This window comes from Pelodiscus sinensis, chromosome 2 (genome assembly GCF_049634645.1).
Source record: "Pelodiscus sinensis isolate JC-2024 chromosome 2, ASM4963464v1, whole genome shotgun sequence".
Taxonomy (NCBI): domain Eukaryota; kingdom Metazoa; phylum Chordata; order Testudines; family Trionychidae; genus Pelodiscus; species Pelodiscus sinensis.
In genome coordinates, this window is record NC_134712.1 from 56,223,115 (window position 1) to 56,244,286 (window position 21,172).

The window sequence follows — 21,172 nt, forward strand, 5'->3', positions numbered from 1 at the left end:
AAGTAGAGTAAAACACCTTTTATTTCAAGAAATATTGCTTCTAGACTTCCCTGAAGCCAGAATTGTTCTATAAAAGTATCACAGAAATATTGTACAAGATTTAAAAAAACCCACAGTTTTTATCCTAATAACTTGAAATCTATTTACAAATAGCATCACTCATGACCATAAATACGTTTGTTCTGTCATTCAACCCATGGCACATACATCAGATACTCAGCTAGTTAATTTTTAACATATTCACAGAGTTCATCATAAAGACTGCTTCTTAAAATTATTAAAATCCTACTAAAAGAATCTGCTTTTAAAATAGTTCAACTTAAACACTTAAAGCAAAAGAACATAAATTTAACCTGCAGTGCTTGCAATAGCCTAAACCCCCCACTAAGCTAAATACATATAACATAAGGAACTTTAATGTGAACTGGAAATGGTGGAAATACATCTGTATGAGGTGATTCTTTTTATTTTATTTGTTTGCTCTTTATGTTAAAAAAACTAAAATATTATGTTACCAACAGTACAAATTTTCAAAGTCAATTTTGTATTCTATGTTTGGTAAAATCTAGGGGAAAAAATTCTTTAGAACACAATCATAACAACAAAAGAAGTCTAGCCTACTATTCTGACCACATTTTATGCCTTTTATATCTAAAATATGTAACTTCAATATGATTTTACCATGCCCTTTACTGCCTTTAAAAACATTTTAAAGTCTCAAAATGATCAAAATACTTTCTGAAAACATAAAAATATTTTCCAGAATAATAAAATAAAAAATGGCAACAAAGCGTATTCTACTCATGTAAATCTTTGCAAGGATATCAGCAAATAATCTAAAAAAGTCATGGATTTTTAATACTGATGGTATCAACATGTAGGGAAATAAGCCAATTAAAAAAATCCTCATCCAGTAAGCAAAATAAATTTAAGAAATTCAAGGCAACGAAACATGCAATATTCTGCTAAAATATTATTTGACCAATTTGTCTTGGTCCATGCTGAATATCCATGCTGAATAGCTCTTTCCTGTCAACTCATTTTATTATTTCACAATTGCGTCTAAGAATTAGGAAACCAAGAACATATAAAAGATCATCTTAATAAATGGTCTGGCAGACAGATTACAAAAGTGCAATATCATTTACTCAAAAGCGTGACAAGAAATTCCAGTGGTTAAAAATAATTTATCAAAAATACATTATGCCGATCGCATGGGTGGGACTGTGACATTCATTTATGTAGGACCTTTTAGAAACAAAAAAGTAATTCAATGCTCTTAGTAAAGGAAATCATTACAAGTCTAGGAAATGTGTGCATCACTGCACTATCAAGTTAACACTGTTTCTTTTTTAATACTGCCGGAACCTAGTTTCTCAGTTATGGAAAACTGGTGTGAAATATTGTGTGTGTGTGTGTGTGTGTGTGTGTGGGTTCATTTCAGCTGCAAAATGTATCTGCAATAAACATGGAATGTCATTTGTCGTGATTACCATTACTAGTCTACTGATCAAAAATAAAGGGACTCATATATAGTTTGCAATTTGATCTAATCCAAGGAGAGTGGAGATGAGGCACTGCCTTCTACATTGAGTATTTGTGAAGACTCTCCTTCAAAGTTATGTTCCATCTTTTCCCACACAGTCTCCATTTTCTGAGACCTGATAGATAGATCCCTGATGGAGACATTTACAGCTTGATGAACAGTGGGTTCATCAGAACTCACAGGAAGGTATAGCTGATCTTCAAAAATTTCCTCTACTGGGTCACCATCCTGGTGAGAGTCTTTCTGAAGAATGCTAACTGACTGTAGAATGAAGCTATGCCTGGACTCCAGCTCTGTCAAACCGTTTCCACTTAAATCCATTTCAAAACTGCCTAACTCTTTATCCTCCAACCATTTTTCAGCTTGATGATTTCTCCAGTGTGCAGAATTCAAACTACTTTTCTCAGGAATATCATTATTTAATTCAAGTTTCCTCACTTGACTTAAAATTACAGTGCTCAAAGCTAGGGCTGCCAAATCAGTTGGCACGACAGGCTGAAACTCTTCTGCAATCAGACCACTTGAGTCTTCGTCTGACTCGGCAGAGGTCAGTTCCCCCCAGGTTAATGGAATATGTGATTCATCTAAGTACCCATTGTTCTGAGCAGTTTTAGTTTTGTCTGTTTTATTTTGCTCATAGTAACTGGTCAGCAGTGCAAACATTCTATCTAGATCCTTCAAGTAATTAGTCCAGTCATCCAGACTAAGTCTATAGTTGTATCTGTATTCGTACAAACTTTCATTCACACTGTATAAATCTTCCAGTCCTTGCCAGTTGACGTCCTCTGTGAAATTTGGCAGGTTAGCCTTCCCATCCATCCCATAGTTGTCCTCTGTTAAAAGAAAGAAAAAAGTCTAATGGGGACCATCACCTTAGAAATGCATGCAAAGATTCCACATACATTTCTTTGCTGTTCAAATTAGATAAAAGCACTAACCATTCCTAAGATACTTGTCTAATGAGTATTACACTCAACATTTTCCATCAGATCAGTAATATGGCCAAACAGGTTAAATTCTCATCTTATATGTGCATACACGACTCCTGCTGAGCAGAAAGGTACAAATTCTGCCTTCAGCTACTCCTGTTTAACCACAGTAAAGTCAATAGTGTAACCGAGAGCAGATTCTGGCCCAGAGGGATCTTTGTGCAGGAAGCCAAGGCCAAACCTGCTCCCCCCCATTCCACCCTAATACCACAGATGTAGACAAACTGCTCCAATCTATTGGCCTTTCACAACTGCCATGGTTTTTTTTTTAAATACCCACACTGGAATGGGGAATAAATAAATAAGTGATCAAATGGGCAGTCAAGCCTGCAAACCCTCAATGAGCTGATCTTCCATAAAGCAAATGGGAATTTGGTGCATGAATACATGTGGCATCTTGTCAGAGCTACCACTTATCTGCCTGAATTCTTCCTTCAGATACTGAAGAGAAAATGTTCTTTAATAAACAGCAGTTATGACTAGGCTTGGAATGATTTTTTTTTAATCCACAAATGTTGATTTCACCGTACACACACAAGTGCATGAAAAAATATTTTAATTAATAATAATCAAGATTCACGGAGAGGCACTGTAACAAAAATATTGCTTGAAAACTTAATAGAATTTGATTAAATGATATTTGCCTTGCATATTTTGTCATGTGATGTTGACAGTTTGTTCTTTAAGTGTTAAAATGCTTTAGCTTTTTGAATCTCAATTATTAGTGTTGTTAACTGACCTCCCTTCACCCTGTAAACTTCCTCAACTGTAAAATTTTAACATCAATACAAATGTAAAAACATCCCATAAACATTAATATAGTTCATCCATATCATTAAACCAGAATTCTGCCAACAGTAGTCATAAGAGATTTTTTTTTGTAAGCATGAATCTCAGTTGACAGAGTACATAGATAAAAAAGCTTTGTAAAAAATCTTCAGTGGAATCCAATTATAGGACTAATTAATTTTAAAGCAATAGAATAGCAAATTTTGTGAAAAATTATGTAGCATATAATGTTAGAGGTGCAGTAGTTTAAAGTTTTTTTTAAAAAATTAAATGCTTATTACACTGTCTCCTTTTTTGTTTCTTTGTTTTTTAAATTTAAGGCCAAGCCTACATGGAAAATGCTGCAGCAAAAACGCTATTATGCTGACAGCAGAGCCTCTCCTGGTGGCATAGTTAATCCATCTCTGCAAGAGGTGGTAACTATGCCAATGAGAAAAGCCCTCCTGTTGACTTAGCACTATCTACAACAGGGTTTGTGGATTTTTTACATGCCTGAACAACACAGTAATACTGATCTATGTCTATCATATAGACCTGGTCTAAGAGGAACATTTAGCTATACAGGCCTGATGCTGCACTCCTTAGAAAAAAAAGACATGAGCAAACTTTGCCTGGGCAATGAATGTCATCAGATGCCTGTAACAGCAAGTCAGCTGGATTTTATTATAGCTTATCCAAGTGGGAAAAAAAGACAAAATATTAAGGAAACCTAGCTGTGGCAGTTTTTGAAATATGATCAAAGTCCCCAAAATATTTACCCGTTGTAAAATATATTACCCTAATTGAGTGTAATTTAGCTTGACATTTGTTTTATAACATGTAACATCCCTTACTGATGGGCACCACTAGCTCATTGCATGTATTATAAGGGTTCTGTTCATCTCAAATGTTTAGTCTACAAGGAATACAAAAAACGATGAGACACACAGTGGAAAACTCAAAGAACGCAGTAGAAATCGCCTCTCTGACAATTAAAAAAAAAAATTAATAGCTAATGAAAGAAGAACCTGCCACAGTGCAGGCGGGATGCCCTAAATAACCTTTTACAACAACATATGTAATCCTGTAGTTTTATTTAATAGTTTTAATCTACATTGGATCCTCCATGTTTCAGATGGATCCTTAGCAAGTTTATGTCTTGTACTTTAACTTGCCCCCTTCCGTTATTCATGAGGCTGAAGTTGGAATCTTCAGCTCCTTATGGATGGTTCCTCGTTCCTTATTCAAAGACCAGAATTATTTTAAAACATCGCTGTAAGATTAATTTTTCAGAAATTTCAGCAAATGAATGTACTGCATGTAATAAAAGTTTAAATGACTGATCTTTTATTTATTAATTAAATACAAAAGTGGATTTTGACTGTCTATACATGACAAAATGTCTCAGGTCACCCTGGACCAAAACTTTGTTCCTGCCCATTATGCTTTTTCACAACATTCCTCCACCCCCAACTGCCACATTGAACATAGACCCTGAATAAGAAGCTGGGTATGTAACAAAACACATATTAGAGTTGCCCCAAGTGACACGTCCCTTTGGCTGTTATTTCACTGTAAAACAATGAAGATATGCCACTCCCAATGGTAAACCTTTAATGACACATACATTACCCCATCTTTTGTGTCTTCGGTGTTAGTAAACACACCATCATGTATGTAGAATTCACCTAAATTCAATATTCAGCCAACTTGTTGCAAATCCAACTCCAATATTTTCACAAAGATTATATGATGAGTACAAATTAAGTCTCTAGGAACTTTGGCTTCTTGTTAGATGAATTAAGAAAAGGGAAAATGAGTAAATTTATTGAAATGTGTTTAATTTGTGTTTCTGATATAAATAATTTGTTATGATTTCCATGGCATCTTTTGTGTACCTGTATTATACAACAAAAATATGAAAATCCATGCTGAATATCAGGCTGGTCCCAGGAAGAGAGGACTAACTTAGCCCTCTCTCACCGCGGCAGCTTGGTTTGAGGGGAGACGCGCCTCTACATGGCCGCTGTAGCTCCAATAGAACACATTCAGGGGAGGGATGCATGTCTCTCAGCTGGGGCAGGTCCATGTTCATCTGCTCCCTAAGCTTCCTTGCCAGAGTGATGAATGCAACAAACAGTGCACTTTCCCCTCACTCCTGATGAAGCCCAACAGCCAGAAATATCTCTGCATGAATTGGAGGGGAAAGGGAGAGCTTCAGCCAACCTGCCCTTCTAAAAGGCACCTTTTGTTCAGGGGTGGGGCAGTCCTGGACAGAGGCGGGGCATCCCCAGCCAGCCACTCTTACTTGCCTGGTGATTCTCTCTCTTTTCTGTATGATTTTATGAGACTCAATCTCATTCCAGGCACATCCCATTGTCCTGGCACAGCCAAACCTTTACCTTGCTTTTAAGTTATGATAAGAAGAAGCTATATACCAAATGTGGTGATCCTAGCTCAAACTGTTTAGTAAGAATTCTTGATCAGACAGACAGATGGACAGACAGAATGACAGACTCTGTCAAATCTATAGTAGAACATAAGAGCATATGAACATAAGAATGGCCATACTGGACCAGACCAATGGTCTATCTAGCCCAGTATCCTGTGGCCAATGCCCAAAAGAGAGTGAACAGAACAGGTAATCATCAAATGATCCCTCGCTTGTCATCCATTTCCAGTCTGTGTCAAACAGAAGCTAGGGATACCATTCCTACCCATGCTGGCTAATAAATATTGATGGACCTACTCGCCATAGACTAGCAGATTTACCTGGCTTGGGTGTGTAACTCAAGAAATGATTGGTGGGGTTTTGTTGGGAAATAAAGGGGAAATTTATGTAAATTATTGTAATTTTCAAAAAGGAGGTCATGGCCTGGTTCCATGAGGATCCATGCAGGGGTGGGGGGAAGACGGCATCCCTCAGCCCAGTGAGAAGCCACACGAGGGGAGGAGGGGAAAGGAATCCCCAGGCCCTGTGAGAAGGCATGGCGGGGAGGGAGCGGTGGAGAGATAGGGAAACCACAAAGTTGTATCTTAGGCCAGATCTTCACTTGCCATGCAGGAGATCGATCCTCTGGCATTCAATTTAGCTTATCTAGAAGAGACCCACTATATCAAATGCTGAGGTCGGCTCTGGTCAGTGCTGGTACACCTTGCAGTTGCGAGGAGTAAGGGAAGCCAATGGGAGAAAGATGGTGCCAAGCTTGGCTTAAGGTAAGCCAACTCCAGCTATGTATTTTATGTAGCTGAAGGTGCATACCATAACCCAGCCTTCCAGGTCTAGTGTAGACCTGGCCTCTGTTGTGAACCAAGTTACCCATAAGGAAGACATATTTTAATAGGAAAACCACTCAACTGCAAATGCTCTTAGGCAAGTTTTGACACATATTTTAATTCTCTGGGTAAATGCAAGTGGTGGGGTAGATAGTGATAGTGTAATTTATAATTTAATATTCTGGTTCACTGCTAAGTGGCATACCCTAGATAGACAATGCAATCTGGCATTATCCACACTTCTCAGCTAGAAGTGGAAATGCGTCCCCATCTTCCTTTCAGAGCGCTACAGACAAAATCTTAAAAACTTGACTTTGTGTTTGGGTAAGAATTTTATCCCTAGAGTAGCTCAAGGAATAAAACATCCACTGATGGCAAATCTGGATCTCACTCATAAGTCACATCATACAGCATATCAGTTTAGTTTGTATTCCACAATATGCACCACTTCACCAGCTACTGAAACTAGGCCAGAAACACCTCTCTTAGTTTGTTTGTGTATTAACAGATATGATTATGAGAACATCAATCTGGTGGTGAAATGTGCCATTTTGGGGATTTCTGAAAAAGGATAAGAAACAAAACCCAACAATAAAAAGCTCAAGAGAACATATAGGCCTATAAAATTGCAACACTGTAAACACAAAGATCAATTTTCTTATCAACATTCTGGGGACTTTCTAGGTGGGAGGAAGAGGGGAAGAGGCTAGATGAAGTAATAGAAGGGAGGCACTATTAATGAAACCTCCCAATGCATCAACTTAAGTATAGATAATACAATAATGACAATTGTACTATGCTCTTATAGTAGCACAACTGTCATTTTGTCCAATTGCCAAATGAAATACTATTCTGAGTGAACTGATATACTGCAAATCCCATTGTCAACTAGCCACATAAGTCATTTCAGGGCCAGGATAGCAGCAGAAGCTGTTTAATGTCTTTAACGGCAGCCAAAAAGTAGAACATCTTTCATATATAAGAAAAAACAGAATAACTTATACAGCAGTTTAAGCAACAGGAAAGCGATATTTTCATTCCCTAGAATTGACTGCATGCTGATTGGGTAAGTGAGTTACTTCAGATGCTGTAAACCCACATTAAAGAATGAACTTGGCATAAATTATGATAAAAATATAACAGAATAACAGAAAAATGTTTCCCCCTGCAATAAATCAAATATTGTTAAAACTAAACATGGAGGAGGCAAATAGGGAAAAAATTATATGATGAATATCAAAGTGCTTTTGTTCTTGAAGTATTTTGCAACTGATCAGATAAATAGGATAAGAACCAATGCAGAAAAATGCTGCCTGCTAAGGCTACATACATTAGCTTACATCGTGGCTCTCTCTTCTCAAACATTGCTCCAGCTATAATTCATGGCTGAGATTCCTTGCAGCTTCCTAAGGGATTTGGATATTCACATCACATCAAGAATAATGGCAAATGGGCCTCAAAATCCTGCAGCTTTAAAAGTCTCAGCCTGTTTGCATAGCTCATGGTTACCCTGAGCAGCTGTTTATGTAGAGGCAAGTTCTGCCCTTCAGCACAGAGCTCCCATAATAGGTGCTTCCTGAATGCATCAGGTAGAAACGAGCACGCAGTGTTCTCTCTCGATGCTGGCATTAAACAAACTGTACTGAGTTCTGGGTGGACATATACACAACTAATACGGTTATACTAGCTATAAATGAACATATTTAATTGTATGTTAAATTCTATATTAAAGCATTTAAAATATCAACATGTCTAAGGTGAGTTATTAAGCAGGCCCACATAACACCCAAGCAGTATTTAAAAAGACTCATAACAGCATGGAACTACAAGTTTAACTTCTGTTGTCTGGGACACGCTGGTATGCCAACATCTGTGGTCCAACAGGATCACAGCTGTTGCTGGACCTCAGAGCCCCAGTGAAAGAAGTTGTCTGTGGCTGGGACCAAAGCTGGTCTGGCAGCAGGTAGCATATAGGAGCAGTGGCCTGGGAGCATGGAGCCCGGCCAGCAGACGAAGCAGGATTGGGTGGGGAGCTTCACCGGTCCCATTGCTGCAGCTGCTGGGGCTGTGGAGCTGCTGCTAGTTGGGGCCATGGAGCCCTGGCAGCTGGGATAGAGCTTTGTCAATTGGGGCCAGGGAGCCCTAATGGCCAGGAGGTGAGCCCCTGCAGCTGGGGACATGGAGCTGTTGCCTCCAACTGGAGGCAGGGAGGCCCAGCAGACAGAGACATGGAACTGCTGCCAGGCAGAAGTAGAGAGCCCCGGTGGCTGAGAACGGGGCTGCAGCCTGGAGGGGAGCCTTGCCTTGAGCCAGGGGCAGGGCACTGGCTGGGCCAGTGGCCAGAAGGGGACAGCCCAGTGCCTGACCTTCCCTGGTCTGGTAAACTCCCTCCTTCGGGGCCACTCAGGTCCTGAGGGTGCTGGATCAGGGAGGTCTGACCTGTACATTCTTTTTAATTCTGTGGTACATGAAGAATAGATTCCTTTCAGAGATTCCTTTAAATGATTATTAAGAAATTGTTAAAATTTCTTTTATAAATAATATCACATATTCACAAGGCTTGTAGGAGCTGAACCAAAAGTTCTGGGTACAAATACCTTTGACCTTTGAGAAACTCTGGGTTGACCTGTGATTTACAGGTCTGTATTATTTATTCAGCCTAAAAAAATAATGTTAAATGACTTGGTGAATCAGTGGTTATAATGAGTTCACTACTAAACTTTATGACAAAAATGTCATCTAATGATACATGGTGCCATATTATTTTATGCAGGCCTCCAACATAAAAAAGCCATCTCTGTTAGATGTAAAGTTAAAAGTAGCAACAAAAATGCTTGCAAGAATGTCTTCATATGTAAGATTTATAAAGGGCAGTTTTATTTTAAAAAATAAAATCAACAGAACTGAAGAATCTCATTCTGCTTTTGTAGTAAATAACTGTTTCCCATCAGCCTTTAACAAGAAATGCACAAAGCTTTGAAATAGTATAAGGTTACACCGAACAGCTCATCATATCCTCAGTCATGAATTGAGACAACTGGGAAAATACAAACTTGGTCCCACAGGGCAACAGCTGATTAAATTAGAGATTTATAAAACACCAAGATGCATTCTTTTCATTGATTCCTGACTGCTGTGTTTGATACACACAACCACCAATCACACACTCTGCTCGTCTCATAAAAAGGACCAGTTACACAACTGTTGCCTCCTGAGACCCAATTATGCCCTCACATACACTGGTATAAATGACAAGTAATTCCAACACAGGGAATGAAGCTGCAAAGGTATTAAACTGATTGACAATGAGAACAGAACCAAGTCCAAATATCCTGGATCACTTGCTACCCTTAACTCTAACATGCAAAGCAGTGCTGCAGATAACCGGTAGAGTGATATTATTACTTCAGATTTCTCAATGTCTTTGCCCCTTTTTCTACTCTCTCTTTGAATCAGTTTTCCTCACTGGCAGCCATGAATAGTATGCATGTAGTATGCTTACTTATAGTAATCCTACCCCTAATTCTACCAGCGGGGGTCTCATCCAGTGCCCATTGAAATTAATGGGAAGATAGTTACTGATTTCAGGGAGTGCTTATAAATCAGAAATTATATTTAAACACATTTTTTTTATATTTACAAAACATCTATATAGTCTTCTTAAATAAAAAAATAGACTCTTTTTGCATAGATTCCCAATATAAGCATATAAGAAATACAGGCATGGAATAATTTAAATGAGCTGCATGAAATCTTGCTGTGATAATGAGCTAAGTTAAATGCAGAATGGCAGATCTAATAACCAATGGCCAGGTTCAATGGAGAATATTGTTAGAAAATGCATGCACCAAAGCTATGTTGTTTGCAACATGGCAGGATACAGACATTAGTTGAAATGGACTGGATCATGCAATTATTTGGAAAGAAGCTGCTGAGGAGAATAAAAAAGTGTGGATACCTGTGTGGATCATAGCTTCTTCCATCTTTATTTCCTGATATAGGAAAATACAAGAGTAACTTTTGTTAGTGTTTAGAACTTGTAAACCATTCACAATGTAGTTTCCATGCACAGCATCTAATCCTAAAAAGAAATGTATTTGTGTTAAATATAGACAGAGCTGCAGTCCAATAATAGTTTTCTGAAAGATGTGTTCAAAGAATAGAAAAAAATCCCACAAAAATCAGATTAGAAATGATAAATTGAAGGAATTTTTATGGAAAAAAGAGAAAAATAAGGTAGCAATGGTAGAACACATCCAGGGAATATTCCTGTAAAAGCACAATTTAAGATCAATCAAAATGAAGTGCAACAAATTCCAGATAAGGAAAGTATAAATTGCTTGGTTTTGTTTTGTTTTTTTAAATTCAGGAACACTTGTAAAAGGACTGTTCATATCTTGCTCTCCTTAAGCACAGAGAAAACATCTGTTCATTAAAAGTCTGCAACGTACATTCTCGGTTGCATTGTAGAGTTTGCAGTTAATTACATAGACAGGTAGGAACAAGAGGAAACAAAGACTTTAACACACGGTATCCTGTGCTTCTGGGTGGGGATGCTATTGGGAAGCAAAGACTAACAAAATTAATCCTGTAGGCAAGAATAGAAACAAAGTCCTACAAATCTATCTAGAGTGTAGCAACTAAGCAGCATTAACATGTTCTTCTATTATTTTTAGTGCAATGCTTTTAATCATCTTTCTGCCCAACATATTTAATATCCATTGTAACCCATACATATCGGCAATGAAGCGTTCAAGTTTTTAGCCATGAAACAATAATACATAGTATGTACTGATAATTAGGTATGCACAATTAATCACAAGGTTTTCAGAGAGAGAGAGAGAGAGAGAGAGAGAGAGAGAGAGAGACAAATAGATGTAACTGATCCACTTAGTAATTAAAAAAACAAAAAAAACCCCACAAAGACATCCTAACAAAAACATATATGAATAGATTCTTCTTTCTTATTTTTTCTTTTTTACCTGTTTCAAGTCCCTTGGGTCGTGGATTGCACTGCTTGTAACCTTGACAACTTCTCAGTTCCATTAGCTGTATATGTAATTGATTCAAAATGCCTCTTTCCACGGTGTGTACTGTGTTTGTCAGCTGTGCATCAGAAAAAAAATATTTGTTAACAAGTGTGCAAAAATACAATATATTAATGCTATTAATGGTCCTGATGATATTAAAGAGTTTGTAACATGGAAATAGGTTTACCTGATAAGGATCAGTGTTCATATCAAAATATTCCAAGAATCCAGTTGCAAACTCACAGAAGAGAAAATTGTGTGTCTCATTAATTGTTCGCAAACACCAGTAGGTGTTGTTATTTGAACTTGTGCAAGCACAGAAAGACCCCACTGTAATTGGAAGAAAATGATTAGCTTTAGACCGAAAATAATAAACACTGATTTTCTTTTAGTAAAACCTGTATTAATTTTAGTTGTTTTACTTTATTTTTCTGAAAAGTTCTTTAGCTGTTAGATTCTATTCAGAAACATGAAACTTCCAAAATGAATTAAATAAAAAACATATATGAATACACATTTTTTCCTTTTATTTTGTTATATGTGACCACAAATATTTATATTTCCAGTTTGAAATATTTTTATTTTGCAAACTGGTCTGAAGACTAAGGGCAGAATTTCAGCTGTCAGTGGAACTATGAGAATTTCAGCTAGTTGAGTATCTGTCCCTAGATTTCAATGAGGTCTGGACAAGTGAACATTTTCAATGTCTACACAACAGCTGTTCCTAAGTTATACATGTGCAACTCCACCAGCAAACACTGAAAATAAATGAACGGATTTTGATCAATGTTTTAAGACAAACCAAACAAATAAACAATCTCCTTTGCATTGTGATCAAACCAAAATTCTTCTTTCTCCTTCCAAATTTTGGCTTTGCAAGCATATTAATGTGAATATTTTTGGCTTTGCAAGCATATTATTCTACAAGAAGAGGCTAAAACCCAAAGACAACAACAGCCCTGCACCTTTAAGCAGAGGAAGTTGCTCTGGCCTGGTCAACGGAAGGGAATAGTGGATGATATTAGGGGGAGGAGGGAGGGAAGAATTAAAAATGGCTGCAAAAGCAGCAGCATGGTCCCTGACTCATCCCCTGGGAATGCAGGGCTTGAAAGGGGGCAGACCAGTGCCTTGAGTCATCAGAGTGGTAGCAGGAGAAGCAGAGATAGCTATGGGAGCAGAGGCAATCCAGGCAATTGGACATTGGCATTTGGGTGTGCATCGAATCTGTGTAAGACCTCAGGGAGTAAGCTAGCATTAATTTGTTGCAATCTTAATACAAATGTTGGGCAACTGGCCATGCAGACACTGGTGTGGATCTGAGGACACAGCATAGTCTTTTGGGCCCATTGGCTTGTATTCAGGTTGCCTAAGGGTTCCTAGCTGGACTTTGGTGATGAAGCAATACTCAGCTGGCATGCAAAAAGGGGCATGTTAGGGGATCAGCTAATACCAATGCGGTATGCTCTATGAGCTTGTCAGTGGGCCCTAAATATAATTGTGGTGCATCTATGATTTGGGGGAACATGATTTGGAAATGCTTAAAGCTGTTGAGCTAAATCTCAGAGCAAGGAGGAACTTGAACTTTTTGCAGGAGTTAACTTTATTTGGTTAGACATTCCATGAGTCCTGCCCAGGGTAAATAAGGCAAGGAAGTATTCCTATATAGGGAGGTGGCCAAATTCCTTGGGTTCATAGGAGGGGAAGTAATTTCACACCCTGGCATAATATATAGGACAGCTGAGTTGCTTTGGGAGGATGGGGTTCACTAGTCTGACTTAGGTGCTGTCATGTTTTTAACCAATATAAAAGATGGCATTAGAAGATGACCAGGAACCCGACTAGGGATGAGGAGAATGCAGCCAAGCTAATTGCTAATAGTGGCAAATGTCCTGTGCAGGTACTCCATAAGAAAGGAATAAATGGCTTGGAAAAGGTCTTAAAAAGAGACACCTTTTTCATTAAAGGAATGAATGTGGGGCATTTGGGGATTCTTGGGACTGGTGCAGCAAGGAGCCACCCCCCATTCTTATAGCCTACCTTAGCCCTACAATTGGAATGGGGGGTGGTGGTAAGGTCCCAGTAATGGATTTATTGAAGGGACCTGGAGGCAAAAAAAGTGGGAGCAGGTAAAAGCCTGCAGGTAACATGGGTTATCTGCTGGGTAGTCCCAGACATCTAATAACAAAGTTGCAGCCTCATTAAATCAATGTCAAATGTCCCTGAACTCCTTTTGGTATAGTCAGATGAGCACAGGAACACGTCTTTTTTGTATCTCTACAATCTGAACAGAGGCCTTTAGATATTTATATTAAAGTATAAATAAGTAATAACTACAAGTGCAGCTCTTCATTATCTTCTTTACACAGCAGTTACTTCTTTCTGCATTCTATGGCAGCAATGTAAGTGCCTTTATTGACTCTCCTATCTGGAAAATATCACATGACACAAGGGAACGAACCTCATTAAAGTCTGTACATGGAGATAAAGAATACTCACAGTTCCAGAAGGGTGCTGTCTGCCAGTGGTTATTATCGTGGGTAAAACATGTGAGTCCAGGAAGGCTGCATTCATCTCCTTTCTTCTGGCGCCTCTTTCCTTTTCTCTCCTTCTTTCTCCTGCGGTTCTCTTTGAATAGCTGAAGTTTGCTATCCACCTCCTGCGCTGCTTCTCTATTCAGAAGGGAAGCAGTTTGTAGTTCCCATAGAATAATTTCTATTTGTATCACAATGATGTGACACTGTATCCATATTATTATGTTATGATTATAGCATAATTACAATGTATATTATGCAAGGTATCATTGGAAAAAGTTCTGATATGCTGAATACGATTATCCTGTTTATAAACATGCATCATTTTTGTAGATGAATTTATGAATATTGACTATGTAGCTCTATGTGAAATATAGTTACACCTGGGTAATGCTCACTGGACAAGATGCTTTCAGTCTACATAGCTAGGTGAGGAAGGGCCTATTAAGAGTAATAGGTCATTGGAAAAATAAAAACAGGCCTTAGAAAAAGCTTACCCCTATCCAGTTAGCTCTCTTGAGTATGCTTCAAACAGCCTGTGAGTGATGGCTTTTATGACTCTACAGGGACATTAGACCAAGTCACATGATGCAAGACTCTATCTTGAGAGGTCAGTGTTTTCCCAAAATTGGTCATGGAACCAAGCTTTCAAACAAAGGGTTCCTGCCATATACTAGTCCTGGGGAAATTCTGCAATTGTTGCATTTGGAACAAAAGCTTACGAATATATAAGGTAGGGAGTGACATCATCCACGATTCTTCATTTCCCACTTAAGAAGATTACTGGAAACCCCTGAGAAACAAGACTGAAGTAGGGGAAGCACTGGACCCAGGCTAAAAGGATTTCTAGCCTGCAAATGAAACATCTGGTGATTCCAAATTGTTAAGCAAGTGCAATTTGGCCATTAAGAATCTGCAGTCTGCATGCATCATCTCTTAGGGTGAGAATCTGCTATTCAAAAACAATCTATTTAGTATATTAAGTTTGGTTTACTTTTATGTTTATTTGCTAAGTACAGGCAGTCCCCGGGTTACGTACAAGATAGGGACTGTAGGTTTGTTCTTAAGTTGAATTTGTATGTAAGTCGGAACTGGTACATATTGTAGGGGAAACTCTACCAAACATTTTTTTTTTAGTTTTGGATAGCATAGGGAAAGGTTAACTCCCCTCTAATGTTTGTTTTGCTGTCTGTTCCCCTGTTCAGAAGATTTCACATCTATTTCTGTCCCTGTGACAAACTCAGGACTAAAGGAGTAACTCATCAAATACCAAACAGCTCTGCACCATGCTTTGAGCTAATAGCTTTATTTCCACACACCACCCAGGGTTCTAGGAGGAGGGTCCTTTTTTTGCTAACACAATGAGGCCAGCACTTTGTTTGTTTTGGTGGAGTCTTTGTTTGCCCAGGGAGCCCAGCATGTATAGGGGGAGGAGGGGCGGAGAGGCTGCTTTTGTCTGCTGTTCGGCAGCCTGTTGCTCAGGGGAGGGGGCAGCCTGTTGCTGGCAGGGGGGGAGGGGGGAGGCGTGCAGGATGCGAGGCCGCGGGGGGGGGGGGGGGGGAGCGGGCGTGGGGAGGCACTTTTCCTCTGCCCTGCAGCTCTGCGGGATCCCTGTCCCTGTGGCCAGCTGCTGCAGGCAGAGGCCAGTTGGAGCCGGCCGAAGAGGAGGAGAAGGTGGATTCTAGGACCCAGGTGAGCGAGCCCCGGGGACGCTGCTGCGCTCCGGGAGCCCGGCATGTATAGAGGGGAGGAGGGGCAGAGAGGCTGCTTTTGTCTGCTGTTCGGCAGCCTGTTGCTCAGGGGAGGGGGCAGCCTGTTGCTGGCAGGGGGGTGGGGGGAGGCACTTTTCCTCTGCCCGGCAGCTCTGCGGGACCCCAGTCGGAGCTGGCCCGAGGAGGAGGAGGATCCTAGGACCCAGGTGAGCGAGCCCCAGGAATGCTGCTGCGCATGTGCAGGAGTTGCCTCACCCCGTTCGTATCTAGGGATCCGACGTAAGTCGGATCCACGTAAGTCGGGGACTGCCTGTAATCTGCATTGATCTGTTTGCTGTCCCTTATGATCACTTACATTTTTTTGTAGTTAATAAACTTGTTTTGCTTTATCAAACCACTGAGTTGGAGTGAAGTGTATGGGAATCTTAGCTCCAAGGACCAAAGTTGTTGCATATTCACAGAATGATTCATTCCATCCATTTCAATAGGATTTATGCCATTGTTTTTAATTTCCCAATGCCCATCCTGAGCTTCTGAGGTTTCAAATTCAGCAGCTCATCAGAGGTTGTCATCTTCTGTTATCCATCAGAAAACCACCATTTTGGAATGTGGATCAACACTGATATTTCCCAGTTACTAAAAAACAAAATAAAACTAATGCCCTGCTGATAGCAAAGGAAAAAATTACACTTACTTGAATGGATGAAGGTGGCTTTTCAGTTTCTCTCGGGCCTTCACACCTTTTTCTTTGTTGTAATAGCTACAGATAATATGAAAAACAGCTGCTTTGCATGACTCGATAAAACTTAACTCATTTTCTGAAGTTAATGCAAAAGCCATTCTGTTTTGTTTCACTAGCAGGAATGACTTGCATGACCACACCACACACTACATCAAAATTATTAATAGAGATGGATACAAATATATGACCAGAATCCAAATGCACCAATATTCTAAAATACAGATCTGGACCGTAATTCATTCATGATGGCTTCTATCTCTACAATGGGTTAAAGCAAAACCCTGGATCCAAATTTTGAGGAATTTTGGGTCTGAATCCAATTTTGCAGCTTGAATGCATATCTAGATATTAAGCTCACATTTGCCAATGTTAACTCTTTCTCACGGCATAAAAGCTCATAAGTTCCTAGAGAAATCAGTAAGACAAAGTGCTACTGGTAAATTTTTCTTACCTTTGTTTGCTACAATCACATTCATCAGGTTTTCTTCTTTTTAGGTGTCCTCTCACTTCCCTTAAATTCTTAATTTTATCTTGGAGAGCTTCAATCTGCAAAGCACATGTATATGACAAGTTACACTGTGATGACATAAGAATTCAGAATTTTTATTCTGAACAAATTTTGAAATCCTTCTAACCTCCTTATCAATGTAGGTCTTGTGGTCCTTCCAGGCTCTCGGTGATTGGTATAGTTCCCTCTCACAGTGAATGGTATCATTTGGAAGAATAAAACACCTAAAGATGCAAATATTGGGAATCATTTAACAGAACATCAGAGAGAGATCCATAGCTTTCCTTCTGTCCATCTGCCTCTTCCCCCTTCTTCCAACATCTCTTCGGGTATGTTTATACTACGGGACAAAGTTGAATTAAGATATGCAACTGCAGCTACGATAATTGCATAGCTGAAGTTGAAGTAGCTTAACTCAGCTTTTGGCGCTGTCTACACAATTTAATTAGTCAAAGGAAGAACACTCTTCCTTACTCCTTGTGAAAGCAGGGTTACCGGCATCGATCTTCAAATTAGCTGTCTTAACTTGACTGCTAATTCAATCCCTGGAAGATCGATATTGGCAGCTTTGATCTTCCTCTGAAGTGTAGACGTACCCTTCCTCTGTAGTGTAGATGTACCCTTCCTGTCCTCTCCTCCCCATAAAGTTTTCCAGTTGCACTTTGCCTTATGGTAGGTAAGAAAATTAACCAGAGGTGGCCGAACGTATTCACCCTTTGAGCCACAGACTATAATCTTCAGAAGTTCAAGAGTTGGACACCCCTGCCAGGTCTTGGAGCTTCTGCCCTGTGTCAGGTCATGGAGTCTGCAACTGAAGCTCCAAGCTGCAGTAGATGCCTCCAGTGAGGCTGAAGTCCCTAGATCCTTTTCCCTGATGGGTAGACACTTCTAGCTCCACCACCCTACCTCAGGACAGAGGCCTAGAGCTCTCCCGCCCTCAGTCTGGTAGGTGTAGAATGGAAGAGGTGGAGGTGAGGAGGGTCACAAGTGCACTTTCATTGTAAAAGAACTGCTTGTGACTTAGGTGCCACAGTTTGGCCATCCCTGAATTAGACTCAGTAATGACAGCCAGCGATGGGTGTTGGTTTGGCAGTCCCCTCAAATTGCCTCCTTCTGTTTTCTCTCCGTCATGGAGAAAACTCCTTTTAGACATCGGCTCTATGCTACATTAAGCTACAACCACATTCACATGTCAGAGATGCTCATCCCAATCAGAAACAAACCAAAGTATAAAACTGCATCAGCTTCTTAATCGCCACTGCTTATACAAGCACCAGCTGTGGAGAGGTAGGGTTTTTCCTATCTTTTCACACGTAGTGAATTTCCACTTAGAAGTTTCCACCTAGGAGCATAAAATTTCCACCTAGGAGCATAAAATTGGTAAGAATGTGACATGATTGTCTAAAGTAATGAATGAACAACTCATCAATTTGCTATGTTACACACTTCAAGTGGTAAAAAATGCGAACAGTTGGGCGCTAAAGTATCTGTAACTGATGAACAAAATAACTGGATTAAAGGCAGCTGTTTGGGATAACAGTTCTAGCAAGGGAAAACAACAATGAAAAAGCCAACACTGACTTAACTGAGAATATCTAGTGTTTCTGTAGCTGTACTGGCCCCAGAGTTTCAGAGAAACAAAGGTGGGTGAAGTAATATTTTTTATTGGACCACTTCTGGTGATGAGAGAGACAAGCTCAAAGCTACACAGATCTTTTTAGGTAACCTGAAAAAGAACTTTGCTTAACTCAAAAACTTCTCTCCCCCACGCCAACAAAAATTGATCCAATAAAAGATATTACTTCACTCACCTTGTATATTTCACTGAAACTAGAGAGAAACATCAACAGACTGTTTCCCCAAAGTTTCCCTTATTGGCATTCCCATACTGCTTCTTTAACTGTACATTTCTATGAATACACCCTTCACCTGTCATGCTTCAGTTGACTCTCTAGCTATGACTATACTACCAGGTTATTTCAAAATAAGCTTATTTCGAAATAATAAGGTGAGTGCCCACACTACCAAGCCTATTATTTTGAAATAATAACTACTGTTTGTGAAGCAGCAGCAGCTTATTTTGAAATAGTTATTTTTGGAGTGATTATTTCAAAATAACCTGGTAGTGTAGACATAGCCTCAGGCCTCTCCTCCAGAAGAAAATGGAAAGTCATAGACTCATAGGAGTTAAGAGATGGAAAAGGTATACTGACTCTCCTACTCTTACTCTTGTCATTGCAAGTGAGTTATTAATTATATAGCTGTGTGGACATTTTCTGATAATTCATTCTTTATTTGGAAAGTATTGATTTGTTTAACCCAGAACTGTTTGTGCAAAAGAGCCAGTTGTGATTAATTTCCCGGTTTGAAAAACTTTGAAAAAATGTTTCATTTTCTGGTCTGAAACAACATTTTGTTTGGGAACATTAGTTAATGTATAGTAAAAAATTTAAAAACCATAGATAGTAAAAGCAGAAACAAACACTTAAGACATTATCCAAATGAAATGTTTTGATTGGCTTTGGTCCCTTTTTTGATTGAATTATTGATTTTCATTTTTTGAGAGTTTTACTGTTTGTCTTGATTTGGGATGGGAAATTTTTTTAAATTTCAAAAAGTCTTGCAGGATAGGAAAACTATTTGCTGTTCACCTCTATTCAATGGTGCAGAGGTTTAACTTGCTTTATTTAAGTCTCTGGTGCCAAGTCCATTAATTAATACACACAGCCGGGAAAACTGGAAGCACTAGTCCCAATTCTGCCCTCACTTACAGAGGTACAGATGTGTAGGAGAGGGCCAAAGTATAAAATAATTATTTTATTATATTACCGAGTCGTGTTATGTAAATGGTAAAATATTGAATAACAGAAAGAAAAAAAGATAAAGAAGCAAATGCAGAATATGGGATATAATTTACTTTAAGGATAACCAGACAAAGCATTCATACTTGTGTGTCACTCTGACAGAATCAGATTGGCCAACAGCATTGGTGCCATCAGCTATCATTTCCTCTTCCACAGCACCACCACCATCATCACTATCTTCTGAATCCTCATTTTCAGTGTCATGACGCTTACTAATACTTTTGGACTGTAACACCTGTAGTTCTTCCTCCTCCAGGTTTATGTCAAATATTTCACCTTCAAATTCCACAGACAAGGACCGAGTTTGGCGAGTGTGAACAAATCGGGGTTTGTATTCTGCACAGAAAAGGAAAACATATTCATGCTCATAGGTATACAAAACAATGGATTTCATAAACTGGCAGCAAATTTCAAAAGGAAAGAAGGAAGGATGGATTTGCAATAAAGCACAAACTTGTAGATCTCACATCTATTTCTGGCCTTGCAAAGACTGTCTTGGTGTTCTTTAGCAGGAAATTCAGGTCCACATTTGCAGAGGTGATCTCTTATTTTGGGTGCTGTAATTTTTACGTTTATACATCTAGGGCCTGATTTTCAGACAAGTTGAGCATCCACATCTGCAGCTGAAACCAGTGGGAGGAGGGTGCAGAGGTCCAAAATCACTTGTTTAAGAGATGGCAGCTCTTTTTGCTTTCAAAGTTAGACATTAAAAGGAGAAGATTCATTTATGTAGCTGAGGTGGCTTTTCAAGGTATAAGCAAATCATAGCTCCCTCGTATTTTACTGCACTGCAGATCTAGAAATGACAAGATTTTCCTATTCTCATTGAGATCCAGCACTCATTTCTATCCCCAGAAAGACCTAAGCCTCTGGACTTAGAAATGTCACAACTTTAAAGTACAGAAATGTATAGGAATACAGACATTTTTATGGCTTGCTGCAAGTGCTGTACATGCTGACTTGTGGTAACTAGGTCACCTGGCTAGAAAATGGAGATATTAAAAAAGCTTCCCAAATAACATATTACATACCCTCTACAGCATTGTTAAGGTGGTTTTGTTTGGCTAGTTTTTTACTGTTGAACACATGGCATACATGGAATATATGATGGTATATTAAAGTTTATTTGCACTAAAATTGCATGACCTCCACTACACGTTTTACAGTGTATGAGCAATGTTGATATCCCAAACGCACTTTGATAAA

General features: G+C 39.2%; 1 protein-coding gene across 7 annotated transcripts in view; it reads right to left on the reverse strand.

The window, feature by feature from the left end:
* Window positions 1-21,172, reverse strand: part of SULF1 (sulfatase 1) — a 153,770-nt gene continuing 132,598 nt past the window's right edge. For 5 of the 7 annotated variants that reach the window (XM_075920557.1, XM_075920559.1, XM_075920558.1 and 2 more), the window contains 9 exons: window positions 20,050-20,302; window positions 17,230-17,326; window positions 17,046-17,140; window positions 16,547-16,612; window positions 14,106-14,278; window positions 11,797-11,939; window positions 11,562-11,685; window positions 10,538-10,660; window positions 1-2,379 (listed from right to left, as the gene is read on the reverse strand). In XM_075920557.1, the coding sequence (XP_075776672.1) occupies window positions 1,550-2,379; window positions 10,538-10,660; window positions 11,562-11,685; window positions 11,797-11,939; window positions 14,106-14,278; window positions 16,547-16,612; window positions 17,046-17,140; window positions 17,230-17,326; window positions 20,050-20,302 (1,904 nt within the window). In that variant the 3' untranslated portion in view covers window positions 1-1,549. The remainder of the gene's footprint in view (window positions 2,380-10,537; window positions 10,661-11,561; window positions 11,686-11,796; window positions 11,940-14,105; window positions 14,279-16,546; window positions 16,613-17,045; window positions 17,141-17,229; window positions 17,327-20,049; window positions 20,303-21,172) is intronic. The other 2 variants (XM_006131496.4, XM_025188890.2) reach the window with 2 other exon arrangements.